This window comes from Pelophylax lessonae (assembly GCF_965119305.1).
Source record: "Pelophylax lessonae genome assembly, chromosome: 1".
Taxonomy (NCBI): domain Eukaryota; kingdom Metazoa; phylum Chordata; class Amphibia; order Anura; family Ranidae; genus Pelophylax; species Pelophylax lessonae.
In genome coordinates, this window is record NC_138768.1 from 818,478,889 (window position 1) to 818,498,083 (window position 19,195).

The following is a 19,195-nucleotide window of genomic DNA, read 5'->3' on the forward strand; positions in this document are numbered from 1 at the left end:
GCCACAAAGCCTGTTAAACGCTACTACTGCTTACAAGCTACATGCTTTGTTCTCCGAAGTCCCTGCCTATTTCATTAAACTGCTTTGTGTGAAAATCAGAGGATTTCTTTTGTACAGTGATGGAAAAGGTGGGTAAGAGCTCTCTTACTGTGCCCACACATGATACAATCCCAGTGTAAGATTTCCTGATTACAATACAGAATCTATAAAGCACCAAACATTTTACAATATAAACAAAGGCAACACAGTAATAGTAAAAGTAATAATAATAATAATAATAATAATAATAATAATAGTAAAGGCAATACAGTATTCCAAAGTGTTACTAAACCCAGGAGCCTGCATTCACTATATCTGGTCTCCCACAGTACACAGAACATGGAAATCCAATTATTTGAATAAATATAAACTGATAAATACCTTTTCTCATCAGCAGTATATAGCAGTCTTGTGACTTTTACCAGTGTCTAGTTAAAGCTTGTGGGAGGAGTTTTATCCCCCTCCGACTGTCCTATGAGGCTGAAGGACCCCTGACCCTCTGTCTGGACAGTGCTGATTGGCCCTCTGCTGATCACATGCACAATCTCAAAAAAAAAACAAAACTCTACCAATACACACCAAACTGGACATGCGCAGAGTGACTAGAAGGGTATGTTCTATCAGGAGATGGATTGGGGACTGTGGAAGAAGGGAGGATCAGAGAAGACAGGATCGCACAGCCTTTTTACACGATGCAGAGGATTAACCACTTCCACAGGGAGTATAACAAGCATGCTTTACTGCATATACAGACTGATTTTACTGTTGTGGGTTTAGTAACACTTTAGGACCAGAAGGTTAGTAGGGTCTTGCTCTTGACAGCTTACAATACTAAAGGGAGGGGCAAGTCATATAAAAGGTAATAGCTGTGTGGAGTGGAGTTGATGGAAAAAGTAAAATTTCAGTTGTTGTTAGGTAGAGGTGGGATAGGCTTCGATGAAAAGATGGGTTAGCCGGGATTGCCTAGAGGCCAATAGAGTCAGATTTAGGCAGGCGGATGAGAAAGGCTCTGAAGAAGTCTTGGATGCAAGTGAGGGAGGAGGTGACAAAGGAGCTACAGAGCAGTATGTCCTGGTGGGAGAATAGGACGGTTTGGCCAATATTTAGAGACAATGTTGGAGATGTATCTGGGGGCAGAGTTGTGGATGGCTTTGTAGGCTGTGTTTATATTATTAAATGTCTGCATTGGGTGAGCAAAAACCATTAGAGGGATTGGTAGAGAGGGGTGGTGGCCACTCAGCGGTTGTTAAAGTGGATGAGTCTGGTAGCAGTGTTCATGATAGACTGAAAAGGTTATAGTTTTTTTGCTCAATATTGTTTTTTTTTCAAATTACAAGATATATATCGGCACAGGTTGGGAAGTTTCTGATCACATGGGGTTTGAAAGTGTGTAATGTGTGCAAAGATTGTTAATTTGATACTTTTTGTCATGGTCTATTTCACCCGCGATCACGCAGGAAACTAAAATCATTTGGTACAGCGTCTAAAAACTTTTTGATTAAAATTCAGTCAAATAAAGAAAAAAAAAAGAAAAATAGAAAGCTCTAACAAGCAGGGCTTAGTTGTGTCGAAAGGCAAGGCGTTGTGCCGAAAAGAAAAAAAAGTGCCCATAATGGCTGCCGAAAACGACCGTGATTTTGCATGGTGTGTTTTTCATAAGTCATGTGACTAAAAAAATTTATCAAAAACGCAACATTTTTTTTATGCATTCTTGCTATGTTTTTAATGCATTTAAATAGGGAGGTACATTTTTGGTGCGTTTTTTTTTTGACTGACTAAATATGCACCAAAAATGCTGCAAACAGGATTTTTAACAACACTTCAAATGGTACAGATAATGGTCAATAAATACATTTTAATTTAAGTTCATAATAATAACAACTTAAAAGACGAATATAATACAATTATTTATAAAAATATATTTTTTAAGAACCATTAATAATTGGTTTCGTTTTCAGCCAAGTGCATTCTGAATTTTCGGTTTCGGCACTGAAATTTCCATTTCAGTGCACCACTGTATTGTCTGCCCTCATGTTGTAAAGCTCTGTGCAAACTGTTGGCGTTATATAAATCCTGAGAAATAACAATAGCTGGGAAAAAAAATGACTTTAGACTGAAAAATATTTGATTCATATGTGGCCTAAAATATCTCCCCCCATCTCAGCAATAAGCTCTATTCCCCAGAATTATGTTCAATTATGAGGACACCGAGAAGCAGCACAAGGGTGTAACTTCTAGTTTTATGGGAAAATACAAATTTCCAAACTACCATCCTCACCACCACCACCCAACTACCACCAACCACCAAAACAAAAAAAAAAAACACCAAATTTCCAAACTACCCAAAGGTATCGAAGAAGTCATGAAATTAGGTGAGAGCACTGTTCTTCTCTGCCTGTAGAGGGAGCTACTGGATATAAGAGACTTATTGTCACAAGCCGTGAACGGCCCTGCCGGTGGCTCTTGTTTATATGTTTGGAACGACTGACTGCCGTGTCCATATCACCACCCAGACGGCCATTTTTCAAGTGCACGTTCTGGTCATTAAAAGGCAACACACGCGGTTCTAGCTTCAGACACTGAAAAATGAGGCCAAGTGTGTTAAATCCCAAATGTAACGGTTCCCCGAGGTTTGTGTTCAGTTTTACTCCTTCATCCGTCAAGAAATCAGCAACAACTCAAATGCAGCAAACCATCACAAATCTGCCTTGAGTGCTACCAAAGAAAACAACATTGTGGAGACTTCAGTCTGACAGACGGCTTCACACAGACACTTTCCGCTTGTTTGTGGCTGCCATCAATGTTCCCTTAAGGGTTGTAAAAAGAGGCGAATGGTGCCATAAAAAACCCCTAGCATTTCATATATAACAAAGTAGAATATTGGAAGAAAATAAAAATATCCTCTAAGCCTCCGTTCACACTGACAGCGTCATTGAAACTGTGCGACTTCATCTGAAATCACACAATTTCAAAGCCACATGTCAGTGAGGCTTCAGGTGCGACTTGGAAGACATCTATGCGGCTTCATGCACAGATGTCTACGCAAGTCGCACCCGAAATTGGCATAAGTAGTGCAGGAACTACTATTTTAAATCGGTGCAGCATCGCAGAGTCAGCGTCGCACCAATTTGAACAGAGCGTTTGCCGGTGTCCTGCTGAAAACTCCAACAATGTTACTTCCGGTGAGTGTACACCAGGAATAATTGGAGATTTCGACCACTTGGTGTTTTCACACAACACCAGCAGCATTTACAGTCCGGTAGATGCTATAATTAGTGCAGATTGTTATTCCGCCCGCTAGTTGTCGCCGCCTTAGTGGCAGCCATGTTTTTGGTTACTAGTGGGCAGACTAACAATCTCTATTAATTATAGCAACTACCGAAGTGTAAAAGCTGCTGGTGTGCTGGGAAAACAGCAAGTGGTCCAAATCTCCAACTATTCCTGGTGTATAATCACCGGAAGTAACATCGTTGGAGAATCCGTCAAGTTGGAGTTTTCGGCAGAACACCGGCAATAGGCTGCGACTTGTCATGCGATTTGACAGGTCAAATCACATGACAAGTTACTCCAATGTGAACGGGGGCTTAAGAGAACCATGCTAGCCTCATGTTACCATCTGATTACTCTGAACAGTGGAAAAAAAGCCTAACAATGTCTTATATCTGTCGATCTATTCTTAAAAAGCCCCCCCCCCCTCCCCTTTCACCTATCCATCCTGCCTAACCTATATAAAAAAGATCTGTATACTTGCCAATTCACTTCAGTTCGGTCACATAATTCCACAGCTCCAGCTTCCCTGCATTGGTGGGTGGCTGCTGCAGGGGAGAGGAGAGAGCACTGACAATGGCTGGGCTATGGGAGCCTATGGGTGGGGATACAGCTCCTAGAATGTAGAGCTGTTGTTGAGCCCTGCCTTAAAGTGGAAGTAAACTTCCACTGATTGTTTGTACCTATAGGTGAGCCAATGAAAAGGCTTACCTATAGGTACTGTAAATGTCTCTGTGCAGTTTAGGAGATATTTACTGCAAATGCTGCCGACGACATCATCGGCGCATGTGCTCCGAAGGAACTGCCAACCATGGCGTATCTTCAGAGCCCTGTGCCGTGACGGGCAGCTCCAGTGCGGGAGTGACAGGAGTCTGCGGACCCGGAATGAAGACGGGCGAAGATGGATGCGGCCTTCGGCAGTGACAACGAAGGCTTCATTTGCAGGTAAGTTTCACATAATGTGCTAGTGTGCGATGCATACTAGCACATTATGCCTTTAATTTGCAGGTAAGGTAAAATAAGAAAAATAGAAGCGTTTACTTTCTCTTTAAGGCTGGTTACACACTATGAGAAAACCAGGCAAACGATCGTCCGGTTTTGCATTTAAGTCAATGGGATGAGATTTTGCATTGCAGTTAATAGGCGGCATTTTTGAATTGATGTCGAAGGGACGCGTTTTTGCATTGAAGTCAATAGGACGCATTCTTGCATTGAAGTCAATGGGATGTGATTTTGCATTGAAGTCAATGGAACGCAGTCTCCTATTATCTGCCGATAATTTTCGGTGGCCAATATATCAGCACATCCCTACTAATGACAGTCCTATATCTTGAACAGCAAAAATCAAACTTTAGCAGCTGACAATCTGTTAACTTGCATAACCTGCAGGTCTATGGCAGATCTTCTAATTTGCCAGCAGTGTGTTTGCAGCGGATACAGCCCGGTATCAATTAGAGAAGTAGTTGTTTAACATCAGCTTAAACCCTCACTAATGAAATCAGATGGCTTGACCCCTCGCATCCTCCCGGACTTCAAAAGCCAGGACAGAACATTGAGATGCTTACCCGACCCATCCAGCGTAGATCAATCGCTGGAATCAAACACACTGCCTGAACGCATTCCTGGAGCACAAGACTTTGGCATGAAGGCTTCACTTCAAATAAAACCTGACAATGCAAAAAGAAGGTTCGCTACTGCATACGTTAGACACATGCAGAGAAACAACAGGGCCAGCCCAGCTGTCGCTGGTCAGAGGGATAAATTGGGAGATAGAATGGATATTTTATATGAAACTATTAGGCGTCAAAGTCTTCATGGTGTGTACTAGGCATTACTCTGGTCATATGACTCCCTGACATTTATATGTACAGTCTTCATCATGTGTACCAGGCATTTCTCTGGTCATATGACTCCCTGACATTTATATGTACAGTCTTCATGGTGTGTACCAGGCATTACTCTGGTCATATGATCCCCTGACATTTATATGTACAGTCTTCATGGTGTGTACCAGGCATTACTCTGGTCATATGATCCCCCGACATTTATATGTACAGTCTTCATGGTGTGTACCAGGCATTACTCTGGTCAATTGAAGAGACAAGAACTCACTGCTCAAGGTGGTGTAATTGCCTGATGACTCACACCGGTGCATGCCCCGGCTCGCCTCCGTGAAAACTTGATAAAGGAAAAGGAATTGGCAGCACTCCAGGTTGAGTCAAAATCCAGATTTATTGACTGGTCATCCAAATATGACAATCGTGACAAGGTAGACGCGTTTCACACACTGACTGTGTGCTTAATCATTACTTAATGATTAAGCACACAGTCAGTGTGTGAAACGCGTCTACCTTGTCACGATTGTCATATTTGGATGTCCAGTCAATAAATCTGGATTTTGACTCCACCTGGAGTGCTGCCAATTCCTTTTCCTTTATCATTACTCTGGTCAAATGATCCCCTGACATTTATATGTACAATACACAATATAGCAGAGGAATCGGCACTCGAAATATTAAAAAATGTATGGAAGCCAGAGAGTAGATGTTTATTCCCATCCATGCATCTAGGCCTAACCCTCCCAGTTTATCCTATATTCAGAAGGTGCTAGTCACAGCATCTGGAAGGACTATGGACACCAGGAATGCAAATGCTACTTTCCTTGACTCTACAACATCTGAAAGCATTAAGAGGGAAATCATTTTTCAGCACTACAAGGGATTGTTTCTGATAGTGATGAGCTATTAACAACGTGCTAGATTCTATTTTAATTTAAAAGACACATTACCTAACAGTGATGGTACACATGTGCACATCAGATCTTATGGTTTGTTAAATCAACTCCAGGCATTTTTTTTTAGGTTTGGATAGAGTCGGGTTTTGTAATGGCACTTTTCCATTGCAAGTACCGGCTCGGCTCTACTCGGCCCTGCTTGGCCCGGTTTGGTTTTCCACTGCATGGTACCGCATGGTACGGTGTTGGAACGGTTCGGTGCGGTTTGGTATGGTTTGCTTTTCCATTAAAGTAGTACTAAAGTAAGTGGGTGGGATAACAATGATTATCTGACCAATCAGTGGCTAGTAGTGACTAGTAGATGTTACCGCGATTCGGCAGGCGGAAATCGCGGCAACATCGCTCAGCGTTTGGGGGTCTATTGCAAATCAACGGGCAACGCACAGGCGTCCTGCGATTTGCAATAATCTCCGGATCGCGGGCGGAACCGCGGCGGTTCTGCCCGAGATCCATACGCTGACATGTGAACGGAGCCTTAGACACAGAAACAGGAGGAGGGGGGCTGTAACATTACATTACATTAACTCAATGCCATGAGTCATGCCATCTTCAGTTGTTCAGAGGATAAATAAGGGGAAAATAAAATGCAATAAAAGGGCAATGTCCCAAACTCATAGGAAAATGACACAAAGGGGTTTACAACCCAGGGACAGGGGGATGCGTCACACATAGTGACGGTTAGTACCGTCACAGGAGCCAATTAACCAACCAGCATGTCTTTGGAGTGTGGGAGAAAACCGGAGTACCCTGAGGAAACCCACACTAGCATAGGGAGAACATGGGAACTCCATGCACACAGCGCCCTGGCTGAGATTCCAACCAAGGACCCTAGTGCTGCAAGGCAGAAGTGCTAACGACTAAGCCACTGTGCTGCTCCTTACCCACATATACATTTATAATTTTATCTTCTACTAGTTAAAACCATGTATTGAAGAAAGTGCCCTTCGATGCCCAATCTATATAAGCAACCAACTGTATAATCTGGACACTGTTGGCCTCCTAGGATACTTCTATCATGCTGCTTAAAATGCCTAATCACTAGCACTACTGAAAATCCACTCCGGTAGGAACATGACATTAATACAAATTAGTGTAAACCAGTCCCAGTTTTACAATCTCACACCTTCAAGGTCAACAAATTAGATGTTCTTCTATCTGCAAGATAATTGGCAGCAGCAAAAAACACATATATTCCAATACACTCACCTATAACAATGAGGGTGTAATTCACATTGACGCTTCCAAACCCATTGGTGGCCTTACAGATGTAGCTTCCAGCGTCCTCCCTTTCAACATCCTTAATCTTCAGCCCATGCACGTAAGTCCTAAACCTTGTCCAGCCGCTATGGATTGAACGTCCATCTTTCATCCACATTGTAAGAGGCGGGGGGTCACCCTCTACTGGGCAGAGAAGCTTTATAGTCCTTCCTAATCTTACAGTTTGCCGGTGAATTACTTTATCTGAAATGCGTGGAGGACCTACAAAAAAATAATAAGACGTTAATGTAGATGCAAATTACCCCAGAATGACAATGAATTATTATACTTTTACTATAATAAATACATATATTACACACATTTATTTTACCCCCCCCCCCATATTTTAAGTGGGCCTTTTAGCAACCTAACAAGTCTTCATGAATACATTTCTAAAATGTCACAAAATGCAGCAATAGTATCACATTTTAGAAACGCTGTTCACACCGGAGCGATTTTCTGCTTTAAGCTTGTAGCTCTAAAAACACACAACAAGCCAAACCCCATTCATTTCAATGGCCCCTGTTTACATAGGCGCGTTCTGCCGCCGGAAACAAAACACGTCCCTTTTTACTGGCTAGCAGGCCAGTGCCCGGGAATAATCCTACTCTTTACTTTGTGTTTGGTCAATGTTTTATTTACTTTAGGGACAAAATTTTAGATATTCTTCAGCGCTGAGCCAGCAAACTGCATGAACATGAATTCGGACACTTCATGTGGTTTTCATAGTGCGATGCGCCTACGCTGCACTTTGTGGAAATGTAATACACCTTATTTAAGCGCGTTTGAATCGCTGCCCTTTGGCTTCCTACTGTCTTTCACACGTCGGAACCATTGGCACCGGTCCCCAACCAAGGTTACAGATGGGCACTTAATAAAAAATGGACAGAACCAGTATACGGACAATAATTCAGAGATGGCTTACTTTATTTATTAAAGACTCACAGTCAATCAACTCTACTAAACATTGTGGGTCACTATACAAAAAACTATTTGAGAAGATAAAATTGAATGGCTTCCCATAGCAATATTTATGTGTTAATTTCCTTGTGTGGGAAAACAAATGAAATCCAGCACCGGCTAGGCTATGAATAGTAGAACTATTTCTCTACCAGATATATATGAAGATGTCTGTTCTGGCAGTCCAACATCTATTTGCTTACCCATAAAAATAGGATGGGCAAGCCTTAACTAGTTATAAATGGTAAACACGGCAAAGTAAGATTGGCTACAGTTCTCCAGATAAGGACATTATGGTGACTGTATGCTTTACCAAGCCATCATAAGCCACAAACCTGTCATCCAACTAGAAGAGCACAACTAAAAATCAACCCCAGAAGTAAAAATCACCATCAAGAAATAAGATAAAACCAGATTACACCACGTGGTAATAGAAACCTCATCCAACAGGAAGCATAGGACAGAATTATATAATAAAAGACAACCAACCACACAACAAAAATATTTCTTATACTAAATGTTACTAAGGAGATAAACAGATTAATAGATACTCAGTCCAGGTTATCGTTAAGTCAACATAATTACCCTCGGAAACTTGTCTTTTAATGCAGCGGCTTATCACTGTATATATTTAATACATCAGCTGCTTAACTCCAACTAAAACTCCTTCACGTAAAGATAGTGGCTCATATCCTGCAGCTCTGGTATGTCCAGCGACAAGCTGGCACATACACATGCTTGTAACAGACTCTCGGGTGACCGGATTGGAAATAAGTAGGCATCGTGACACAAAGAATTATTGCTGTGATCATTATTGTCCAATAAATTTTAAAGCGTAACCCCACCATTGCTAAGCCAGAGTGATGAGATAAGTATCTATACAAATAAGATTCACCATCTACAGTTGTGCTCATAAGTTTACATACCCTGGCAGAATTTATGGATTCTTGGCCATTTTTCCAAGAATATGAATGATAACGCAAAAACTTTTCTTTCACTCATGGTTAGTGTTTGGCTGAAGCCATTTATTATCAATCAACTGTGTTTACTCTTTTTAAATCATAATGACAACAGAAACTACCCAAATTAACCTGATCAAAAGTTTACATACCCTGGTGATTTTGGCCTGATAACATGCACACAAGTTGACACAAAGGGGTTTGAATGGCTATTAAAAGGTAACCCTCCTCACCTGTGATCTGTTTGCTTGTAATTAGTGTGTGTGTATAAAAGATCAATGAGTTTCTGGACTCCTGACAGACCCTTGCATCTTTCATTCAGCGCTGCACTGACGTTTCTGGATTCTGAGTCATGGGGAAAGAATTGTCAAAGGATCTGCGGGAAAAGGTGGTTGAACTGTATAAAACAGGAAAGGGATATAAAAGGATATCCAAGGAATTAAGGAGAATGCTTAAGGAGTGTGCCAATCAGCAGTGTTCAAACTCTAATCAAGAAGTGGAAAATGAGGGGTTCTGTTGAAACCAAACCACGGTCAGGTAGACCAACTAAAATTTCAGCCACAACTGCCAGGAAAATTGTTAGGGATGCAAAGAAAAACCCACAAATAACTTCAGGTGAAATACAGGACTGTCTGAAAACATGTGGTGTGGCTGTTTCAAGATGCACAATAAGGAGGCACTTGAAGAAATATGGGCTGCATGGTTGAGTCGCCAGAAGAAAGCTATTACTACGCAAATGCCACAAAGTATCCCACTTACAATACGCCAAACAGCACAGAGACAAGCCTCAAACCTTCTGCCACAAAGTTGTTTGGAGTGATGAGACCAAAATTTAGCTTTTTGGCCACAACCATAAAAGCTACATTTGGAGAGGAGTCAACAAGGCCTATGATAAAAAGGTACACCATTCCTACTGTGAAACACGGAGGCGGATCGCTGATGTTCTGGGGATGTGCGAGCTACAAAGGCACAGAATTGATAGCAAGATGAATACAGTAGGTTATCAAAAAATACTGGAGGAAAATTTGCATTCATCAGCCCGGAAGCTGCGCATGGGACGTACTTGGACATTCCAACATGACAATGATCCTAAACACAAGGCCAAGTCGACCTGTCATTGGCTACAGCAGAATAAAGTGAAGGTTCTGGAGTGACCATCTCAGTCTCCTGACCTCAATATCATTGACCACTCTGGAGAGATCTCAAAAAGGTGCAGTTCGTGCAAGACAGCCCAAAAAATTTACAGGAACTGGAGGCTTTTTGCCAGGAAGAATGGGCAGCTTTACCATCTGAGAAGATAAAGAGCCTCATCCACAAATACCACAAAAGTCTTCAAGCTGTCATTGATGCTAAAGCGGGCAATACACGGTATTAAGAACTGGGGTGTGTAAACTTTTGATCAGGGCCATTTGGGTAGTTTCTGTTATAATTTGAAAAGAGTAAACACAGTTGATTGATAAAAAATGGCTTCAGCCAAACACTAACCATGAGTGAAAGAAAAGTTTGTGTCATCATTCATATTCAATGAAAAATGGCCAATAAATCATAAATTCTGTCAGGGTATGTAAACTTATGAGCACAACTGTATATATGACTCAAATAAAGAGGGACATATTCATTAAGCGACAAATTATTTTTTTCACCGCTGGGCATTTATTGGAAGATGCACTAGATTGAAACCAACGCGAATATTAAAGCCTGTATTTCTCAAGTGTTGACACACATTTGTGACACTTTCAGCGAGGACATGTCAAGCTTTCTTGACGTCTGTCAGCAACCAGCTATGTTAACAATTCCTCCAGAAAATCAACATTGGATACCTCTATAATGCTTTCCAAATGTTGTAAATGCGCCTGGGAAGTCCTTCCATTAACTCCTATTCCTGAAATCAGGAAGTGTCCACAGTCTTCAACACTGCCTAATGTTGTTTGAAAAATGTGCGTCGCCAACGCCAATGTGTACTAACATATGCTTGCACTTTCACGATTAAACAAGGCATTTAGTAAGCATTTTTGGTGTCTCCCAAGGCAGCCTTTTTTAATGATTTAACACATAGGAACCCTTGAAATAACTTCGGGTCTCAGGGAACCCCCGACTGTATTTACTCACAGTACATTAGCATGGTGGTCAGTGAGGAGAATGCCCTGCTTACAGATATGTAAAATTACCATTGGTGTCAGTGGTTATTTATTTGAGAGGCAGACATTTCTCATATCTTAAGAAACCCCTAGCAACCTCTGGAGCAGGGTTTCCCTACCAGGGTTCAATGGAGCCCTAGGGTTCCTCCAAAGGTTGCTAAGAGCTCCTTGAGCAATGAGAGATTTCGGACTCTCAGATAAGTTCCCACTGATACCATTGATATTTCTAGCTACGTGTAAGGGGGTAATTCATCCCAATGACCGCAACTGTAAGGAGCATTCTTCCCACTGACCATTACACTACTGTATCATGGGCTGAAGAAATAATAATAATTAGCAGGGGTTCCCCAAGACCGGAAAGTTATTTCAAGGGTTCTTCTGTGTTGAAGAGGTTGGAAAAGGCTGCTCTAGAGGAACCCAGGTTTAGAAAGGCTGCTCTGAAGGAACCCAAGTTGAGAAAGGCTGCTCTGGAGGAATATAGGTTGAGAAAGGCTGCTCTGGAGGAACCCATGTAGAGAAAGGCTGCTCTGGAGGAATTCAGGTTGAGAAAAGCTGCTCTGGAAGAATTCAGGTTGAGAAAAGCTGCTCTGGAGGAACCCATGTGGGGAAAGGCTGCTCTGGAGGAACTCAGGTTGAGAAAGGGTGCTCTGGAGGAATCCATGTGGAGAAAGGCTGCTCTGAAGGAACCCAGGCTGCGAAAGGCTGCTCTGGAGGAACCCAAGTTGAGAAAGGCTGCTCTGGAGGAATATAGGTTGAGAAAGGCTGCTCTGGAGGAGCCCATGTAGTGAAAGGCTTCTCTGGAGGAATTCAGGTTGAGAAAAGCTGCTCTGGAGGAACCCATGTAGGGAAAGGCTGCTCTGGAGGAACTCAGGTTGAGAAAGGGTGCTCTGGAGGAATCCATGTGAAGAAAGGCTGCTCTGGAGGAACCCAGGTCGAGAAAGGCTATTCTGGAGAAGCCCAGGTCAAGAAAGGCTATTCTGGAGGAGCCCAGGTTGAGAAAGGTTGCTCTGGAGGAATCCAGGTTGAGAAAAGCTGCTCTGGAGGAACCCATGTGGAGAAAGGCTGCTCTGGAGGAACCCATGTGGAGAAAGGCAGGAAACCAGGTTGAGAAAGGCTGCTCTGGAGGAACCCAAGTTGAGAAAGGGTGCTCTGGAGGAACCCAGGTCGAGAAAGGCTGCTCTGGAGGAACCCAAGTTGAGAAAGGGTGCTCTGGAGGAACCCAAGTTGAGAAAGGGTGCTCTGGAGGAACCCAGGTCGAGAAAGGCTGCTCTGGAGGAACCCAGGTTGAGAAAGGCTGCTCTGGAGGAACCCAGGTTGAGAAAGGATGCTCTGGAGGAATCCAGGTTAAGAAAAGCTGCTTCCAATGTAGCTGCTATTATGGATTGCATGAAAGGATCCTTAAAAAGCACCCTCACTGGCCAGCATTATCTGTGCATAAAGGCCCGTACACACGTACCGATCGTCGGCATACAAACGTCGGTGGACGAAGGATCTGCCGATTGTACGCGTGTTAGTATGGTGCCTCCGACAGATGTCTGCGCACAATCCGCGGACAAAAGTCTTTCGTGCAAACATGAAAATATTTGTATGCCGACACCAGAACGGACGATTGTTCGCCTGTCAGTACACAATTCGGCCGACAGACCGCAGATTTGCAAGACTGGGCATGCTCAGAAAATAGAAAACACAGGGAAAGTTAACCATTACATGACATCACTTCTGCAGTCGGCGGACAAAATTCTTGTGCTGTCCTTGTGCTGTCTTTGCACTTTTCAGCAGACACCGACATCCCGGGGAGAAAAGAGGAACATTTGTAAGCCGACCATCGGTACGTGTGTACGGGGCTTTAGGTTGACCAAGTTTCTTTTTCTGCCTTTTGCCCAATACCTGTAGTCAAATGAACACCTCAAGTTCAAAGCCTTTTTAATATTTCAAACATTTACAATAAAAGAACAAAAGACATCCAAAGAGTTTCAGGCTGTTGAACCCAAGTGATCGGGCCCAAGGAATGACCCTTTTTCCATCTGTATCCAAAGCTTTATTCTCAAATCTTTCTCAAAAACACAACACCTGGACCTTCTGTTCTATGATGGGAAATGCAGATCCCGGTAGCTCTGGGTATACCTATATTACCACCAATGTAGCATTGGCCGGCCATGATTTCAAATGGTGAATTACTGATTTTTATCAATGTTTCCCAACTGCTTCCTATGGTGGACCCTCTGCACTTCATCCTGACTGCCTATTACTGCACACATTCATATTTGATGCCTTCTGAAGGAGGACGATATTTTCAAAAACTCATTTGCCTATTCGCGCTTTCAGAACAGGCACCTGGCACAGAAAATAATCATTTTCTTTTATTAATATATCCTATAGCATTCATTGCTACCAGTGGAAAATGTTCATATTTTACTTTCAGTCAGTCATGGAATGTTGTGTTTATGTAAAAATTCCAACATGACTACCAGTAAAATATGAACATTTCTTACCGCTATCTGTTCAGCTTATTCCAGTACATCATACTAAAGTATGATAGCCTGATCTTTGCTGAACAGAATGCAATCAATTTACAGAAGGGTCTCTAGTCTGCGCCTTTTCATCCTTAAAGAGGACGTAAACTTCCATCTTTAAGTTGTACCTATAGGTAAGCCTATATTAAAGCTTACCTATAGGTAGTGTAAATCTCTCCTAAACATGCACCATTTAGGAGATATTTACTGTCCTAGCAGCCAGCTACATCACTGGTACATGCGCTCCAAAGGAGGGGCCACCCTTTGCGTTTCTTCAGAGCAGTTTGCCGTGACTGGCGGCTCCCGTGCGCATGTGCGGGGGGTGACGTTATTGCGGCTCCGGCCAGTCACAAGGCCGGAGCCACGAAACCAGAAGGAAGACTGGGTATAGATGGATGCCGTCTCCAGCAATGACATCACGTCACTGAAATGCTTTATTTTAAGGTAAGTTTAACATGTGCTAGTATGCGATACATACTAGCACATTATGCCTTTGCCTTGCAGGTAATGGGGGAAAAAAAAAAGTGCAGCGGTTTATACCTGCTTTAAATGGAAGCTATACTACATTTTCTGTGTGTACAAATACCGGGGTGGATTTACTAAAGGCAAATAGATTGTGCACTTTGCAAATACAGTTGCTCCAGAACAGACTAAATGAGGCGACGCTCTGCTGACTTTCATCATCTAATCATGTGCAAGCAAAAATCAGTTTTTCTTTTTTTTTGATTATTTTCCTTGCATTTGACTGGGTATTTTTTTGCAAAGTGAAGTTTCATCTCATTGACTGGCAGCATCTAGGCAAGTATGATTGTTCACCACTTAAGGACCAAGCTTATTTCTGGCACTTAAAATCAGTATTTTTTGCTAGAAAATTACTTAGAACCCCCAAACATATATATATATATATATATCACACACACATACATACACACATACATATATATATATATATATTAGCAGAGACCCTAGAGAATAAAATGGAGATCATTGCTATACCTTATGTCACATCGTATTTCCACAGTGGTCTTGCAAATGCAATTTTTTGAAAACAAATTCACTTTTTTGAATAAAAAAAAAAATAATAAGAAAATAGTAAAGTTAGCCTAATTTTTCTGTATAATGTGAAGGATGATGTTATGCCTAGTAAATTGATACTCAACATGTTATGCTTCAAAATTGTGCAGGCTCATGGAAAGGCGACACATTACGGTATATAAAAATCTCCATAGACGACGCTTTAAAACTTTTTACACATTACCAGTTTAGAGTTACATAGGAGGTCTAGCACTAGAATTATTGCTCTCCCTCCAACGATCACGGCGATACCGCACATGTGTGGTTTGGAAGTCATTTACATATGTGGGCGCGACTTGCATATATGTTGGCTTCTGCGCACGAGCTCAGAGGGACACAGTCCCTTTAAAAAAAAATGTTTGATCACTTTCATTCCTATTACAAGGGATGTAAACATCCTTTATAATAGACATAAGCATGACAGGTCTCTTTAGTGAGAGATCTGGGGTCTCCCGCTGCCCATAAAAGTGATCCCGTGGCAAATTCGCTGCCAGGACCACTTTCATCAGATTCCGGCTCGCCAGCTCTGTAAAAAAAATACCAGAGGAGTTATGGCAGCTAGCTGCTGCCATAACTCTGGTAATTCAAGTGATTGTAAAGTCTTCTTTTTGTTTGTTAAATAACAAACATGTTATACTTACCTCCTCTGTGCAGTTGGTTTTGCACAGAGTAGCCCGGGTCCTCCTCTTCTCGGGTCTCTCATTGCTGCTCCTGAGTCCTGGCCCCTCCTTCCTGTCGAGTGCCCCCACAGCAAGCAGCTTGCTATGGGGGCACCAGAGCCGAGCTTCAGCTCCCTGTGTCCATTCAGACATGGAGCTGCCATTCAGGCCCGTCCACTCTCCTGAATGGTTCACCGACTTTGATTGGCTCAGCCAATCAGGAGCGAGAGACTCATGGACATCGCTGGATAGAGGGAGGGCTCAAGTAAGTATTAGGGGGGCTGCTACACACAGAAGGCTTTTTATCTTATATATATGTATAAAATGTATTAAGATAAAAAAACCTTCTGCCATTACAACTCCTTTAATGTCAAAGTACCAACGTAAATACACAGTGGGCGGTCCGGAAGTAGTTAACCATTTGCCGACCGCCCCACGCAGATATACTGCAGCAGGGCGGCTCGGCTGCGCATAATCACATAGGTCTACACGATTATGTGCACGTGGTTTCGGCGGCGCTTGGGCCTGCCGGAGCTGCGCTTCCACTGTAATTAGACACAGCGGAAGACAGACCGCAGGAGGAGCGGGCTCAACCACCGCTGTTTGTCCGCAATCTTCAGAGAAACTGACAGGAGAGCCATCTGGAATGTAAACAATGCAAGACAGCTCTCCTGTCAGAGAGGCAGGGAAAGATCGTGTGACTCAGCTAAGCTGAATCACAGATCTCTACCTGCCTCCCATCAATTGATCCCCCACACAGTTAGTAAGCACATATAGGGAACACATTTAACCCCTTGATCACCCCCAGTGTTAGCCCCTTCTCTGCCAGTGTCATTTATACAGTAACCGTGCATATTATTTAGCATTGATCACTGTATTAATGTCACTGGTCCCCAAAAAGTGTCACATAGTGTCAGATTTGCATGCCGCAATGTTACAGTCCCGATAACAATCGCTGATCGCCACCATTACTAATAAAAAAAAAAAATGTAAAAAAATAAAAAGTCCATAAATCTATCCTGCAGATTGTAAACACTATAACTTTTGCGCAAACCAATTATTATACGCTTTTTGGGATTTTTTTTTCCAAAAATATGTAGCAAAAAGCAAATTGGCCTAAACTGATAAAAAAAAAAATGTGATTTTTAAATTTTTTTTATTGGGAATGTTTTATAGCAGGAAGTAGGAAATATTGGTGTTTTTTCAAAATTGACACTTTTTGTTTATAGCGCAAAAAACGAAAAACCGCAGAGGTGATCAAATACCACCAAAAGAAAGCTCTATTTGTGGGGAAAAAAGGACATCAATTGTATTTGGGTACAGCGTCGCACGATCGTGCAATTGACAGTTAAAGCAGCTCAGTGCTGAATCGCAAAAAATGGCCTGGCCATTAAGGGGGTAAAACCTTCCGGGGGCAGAATTGGTTTAAAAAACATCCTTCTCTTTTTAGTAGTGGCTTGTTGGAACATCACAGAGCGTGACCTAACAAGTGACTACTATAACAATCCATTATAAATGAAGTTAGCGACCTCACAATATTTTATTATTGCACGCACGCCTTGGTTTATACTAAATTAACACTTTTCACTTTAACCTAATTTAGCTGGTCAGCCCGCATACAAACATGCCAATGTATTGAGATCTGGGAGGGGGAAGCAACTGTGCTGTCAATTCTTTGAAAAGAAAAAAACAGTTTGGATTGTCCACCTGTCTCGCTGAACAGCTGGGTGGTTTCAATGTATATTTCCACTGTGAATTTTAATGGGCCCCATCCGAAAATCACAATCCCTGCCAATGCAAACACAAACTCCCCGAACACATAGAAAGGTCGTTTGATGCCATAGTAGCAAGTGATGAAGATCCTGTATATCAAAGCATAGCTAGGGTCATGTGCAGCTCCGTATCTCATTGCTATGTGTGTTCTCTTACATTACCAGAGCTTCTCTTTAGTGGGTAAATGTTTCTGACAGTTATAAGGATGCAGAATAATGGGATTTACAACATGCAGTACATATTCTGTAACAAAGGCAGGATAACCGCATTATTAGGCCCCTTTCACACGGGCTTTCCGATCCAATCCGCCTGTCAGTTTTTCAGGCGGACCGGATCGGATGCTCCATGCATCCCTATGGAGCGGCGGACGTCAGCGGTGACATTTCCGTTGACACCCGCTGCTGTCCGATCCGATCCTGTCCGTGAAATCCAGACAGATGGAAACCCTATTTTCCATCCGTCTGGAGGATCGGATGAGAACTTAGGCGGTCTATTCTCATCCGAGAACTCAGGTGGTCCGTTCTCATCTGATCTTCCATAGAGGAGAGCGGGGATCTGACAGCTCTGTCTCTGCACACAGAGCGGAGACGGAGCTGTCATCCACCTGCTCAGCGGGGTTCAGCGATCCCCCGCTGAGCAGTACGGGCTCTGTTGGGCGCACCGCCCGTGTGAAAGAGCCCTAAGAGCTGTGAAAATGTGGAATAGACTCCCTCCAGAGGTGGTTCTGGCTAACTCACTAGATTGCTTTAAATTTCCTGGGTGTACTTAAAATAAGTGGGTACTAATATTTATAGGTAAAGTTGATCCAGGGAATATCCAATTGCTTCTCGGGGGATCAGGAAGGAATTTTTTCCCCTGCTGTAGCAAATTGGATCATGCTTTGCTGGGGTTTTTTCACCTTCCTCTGGATCAACTGTGGGTATAGGATTGTGTATATGGGATTGTATGGTTGGGTTTTCTTTTTGTTTTTTTTTTTTGCTTTTTATTGGTTGGGCAAGACAGACTTGTGTCTTTCTTTTTCAACCTGACTATGTAACTATGTTTACAATCACTTTATGTTTATTAAAGTTTTGACAGAAGAAGCTGTACACATGTAGCGCAAATACCGAAAACTTTCCGGTAAACAATTGTACAAAAATTCCCCCTTTAGAGCAGTTTCACACTGCCTCCAAAGACACCCAAAAAATGCCCGATATATGCCTACAACAAAAACGCCCAGGTGGAGCGGAGCCATATGCCTGTGCTACTAAAAATTAGAAGAAAAATAATCTTTTTTTTATGGTTCTGGACATGCTACAGAGCTGAAACTTCACAGGTACACTTTTTAGACCCCCCCAGACACTAAATCCAAAAAAAAAGTTATGCCTGCCTCCAAAAATGCCCGATAAATGCCTGCAACAAAAACGCCCTGGTGGAGAGGAGCCCTATGCCTGTGCTACTAAAAATTCTAAGAAAAATTATCTTTTTTTCTTGTTCTGGACATGCTACAGAGCTGAAACTTCACAGGTATACTTTTTAGACCCCCCCAGACACTAAATCCAAAAAAAGTCATGCCTGCCTCCAAAAATGCCCGATAAATGCCTGCAACAAAAACGCCCAGGTGGAAAAGAGCCCTATGCCTGTGCTACTAAAAATTCTAAGAAAAATTATCTTTTCTTCTGGTTCAGGACCATTTTAATGGAAAGTCGGATCACAAGTCGCTTCAAATAAGATAAGGAGGCGACTCCCATTGAAGTCTATGAGACAAATCGGATACAAGTCG

At 42.5% G+C, this 19,195-nt stretch overlaps 1 protein-coding gene across 1 annotated transcript in view; it reads right to left on the bottom strand.

Moving 5' to 3' along the window:
* Nucleotides 1–19,195, bottom strand: part of FGFRL1 (fibroblast growth factor receptor like 1) — a 262,463-nt gene that overhangs the window by 96,820 nt on the left and 146,448 nt on the right. The window contains exon 3 of the mRNA XM_082267322.1: nucleotides 7,307–7,579. Within this exon, the coding sequence (XP_082123448.1) occupies nucleotides 7,307–7,579 (273 nt within the window). The remainder of the gene's footprint in view (nucleotides 1–7,306; nucleotides 7,580–19,195) is intronic.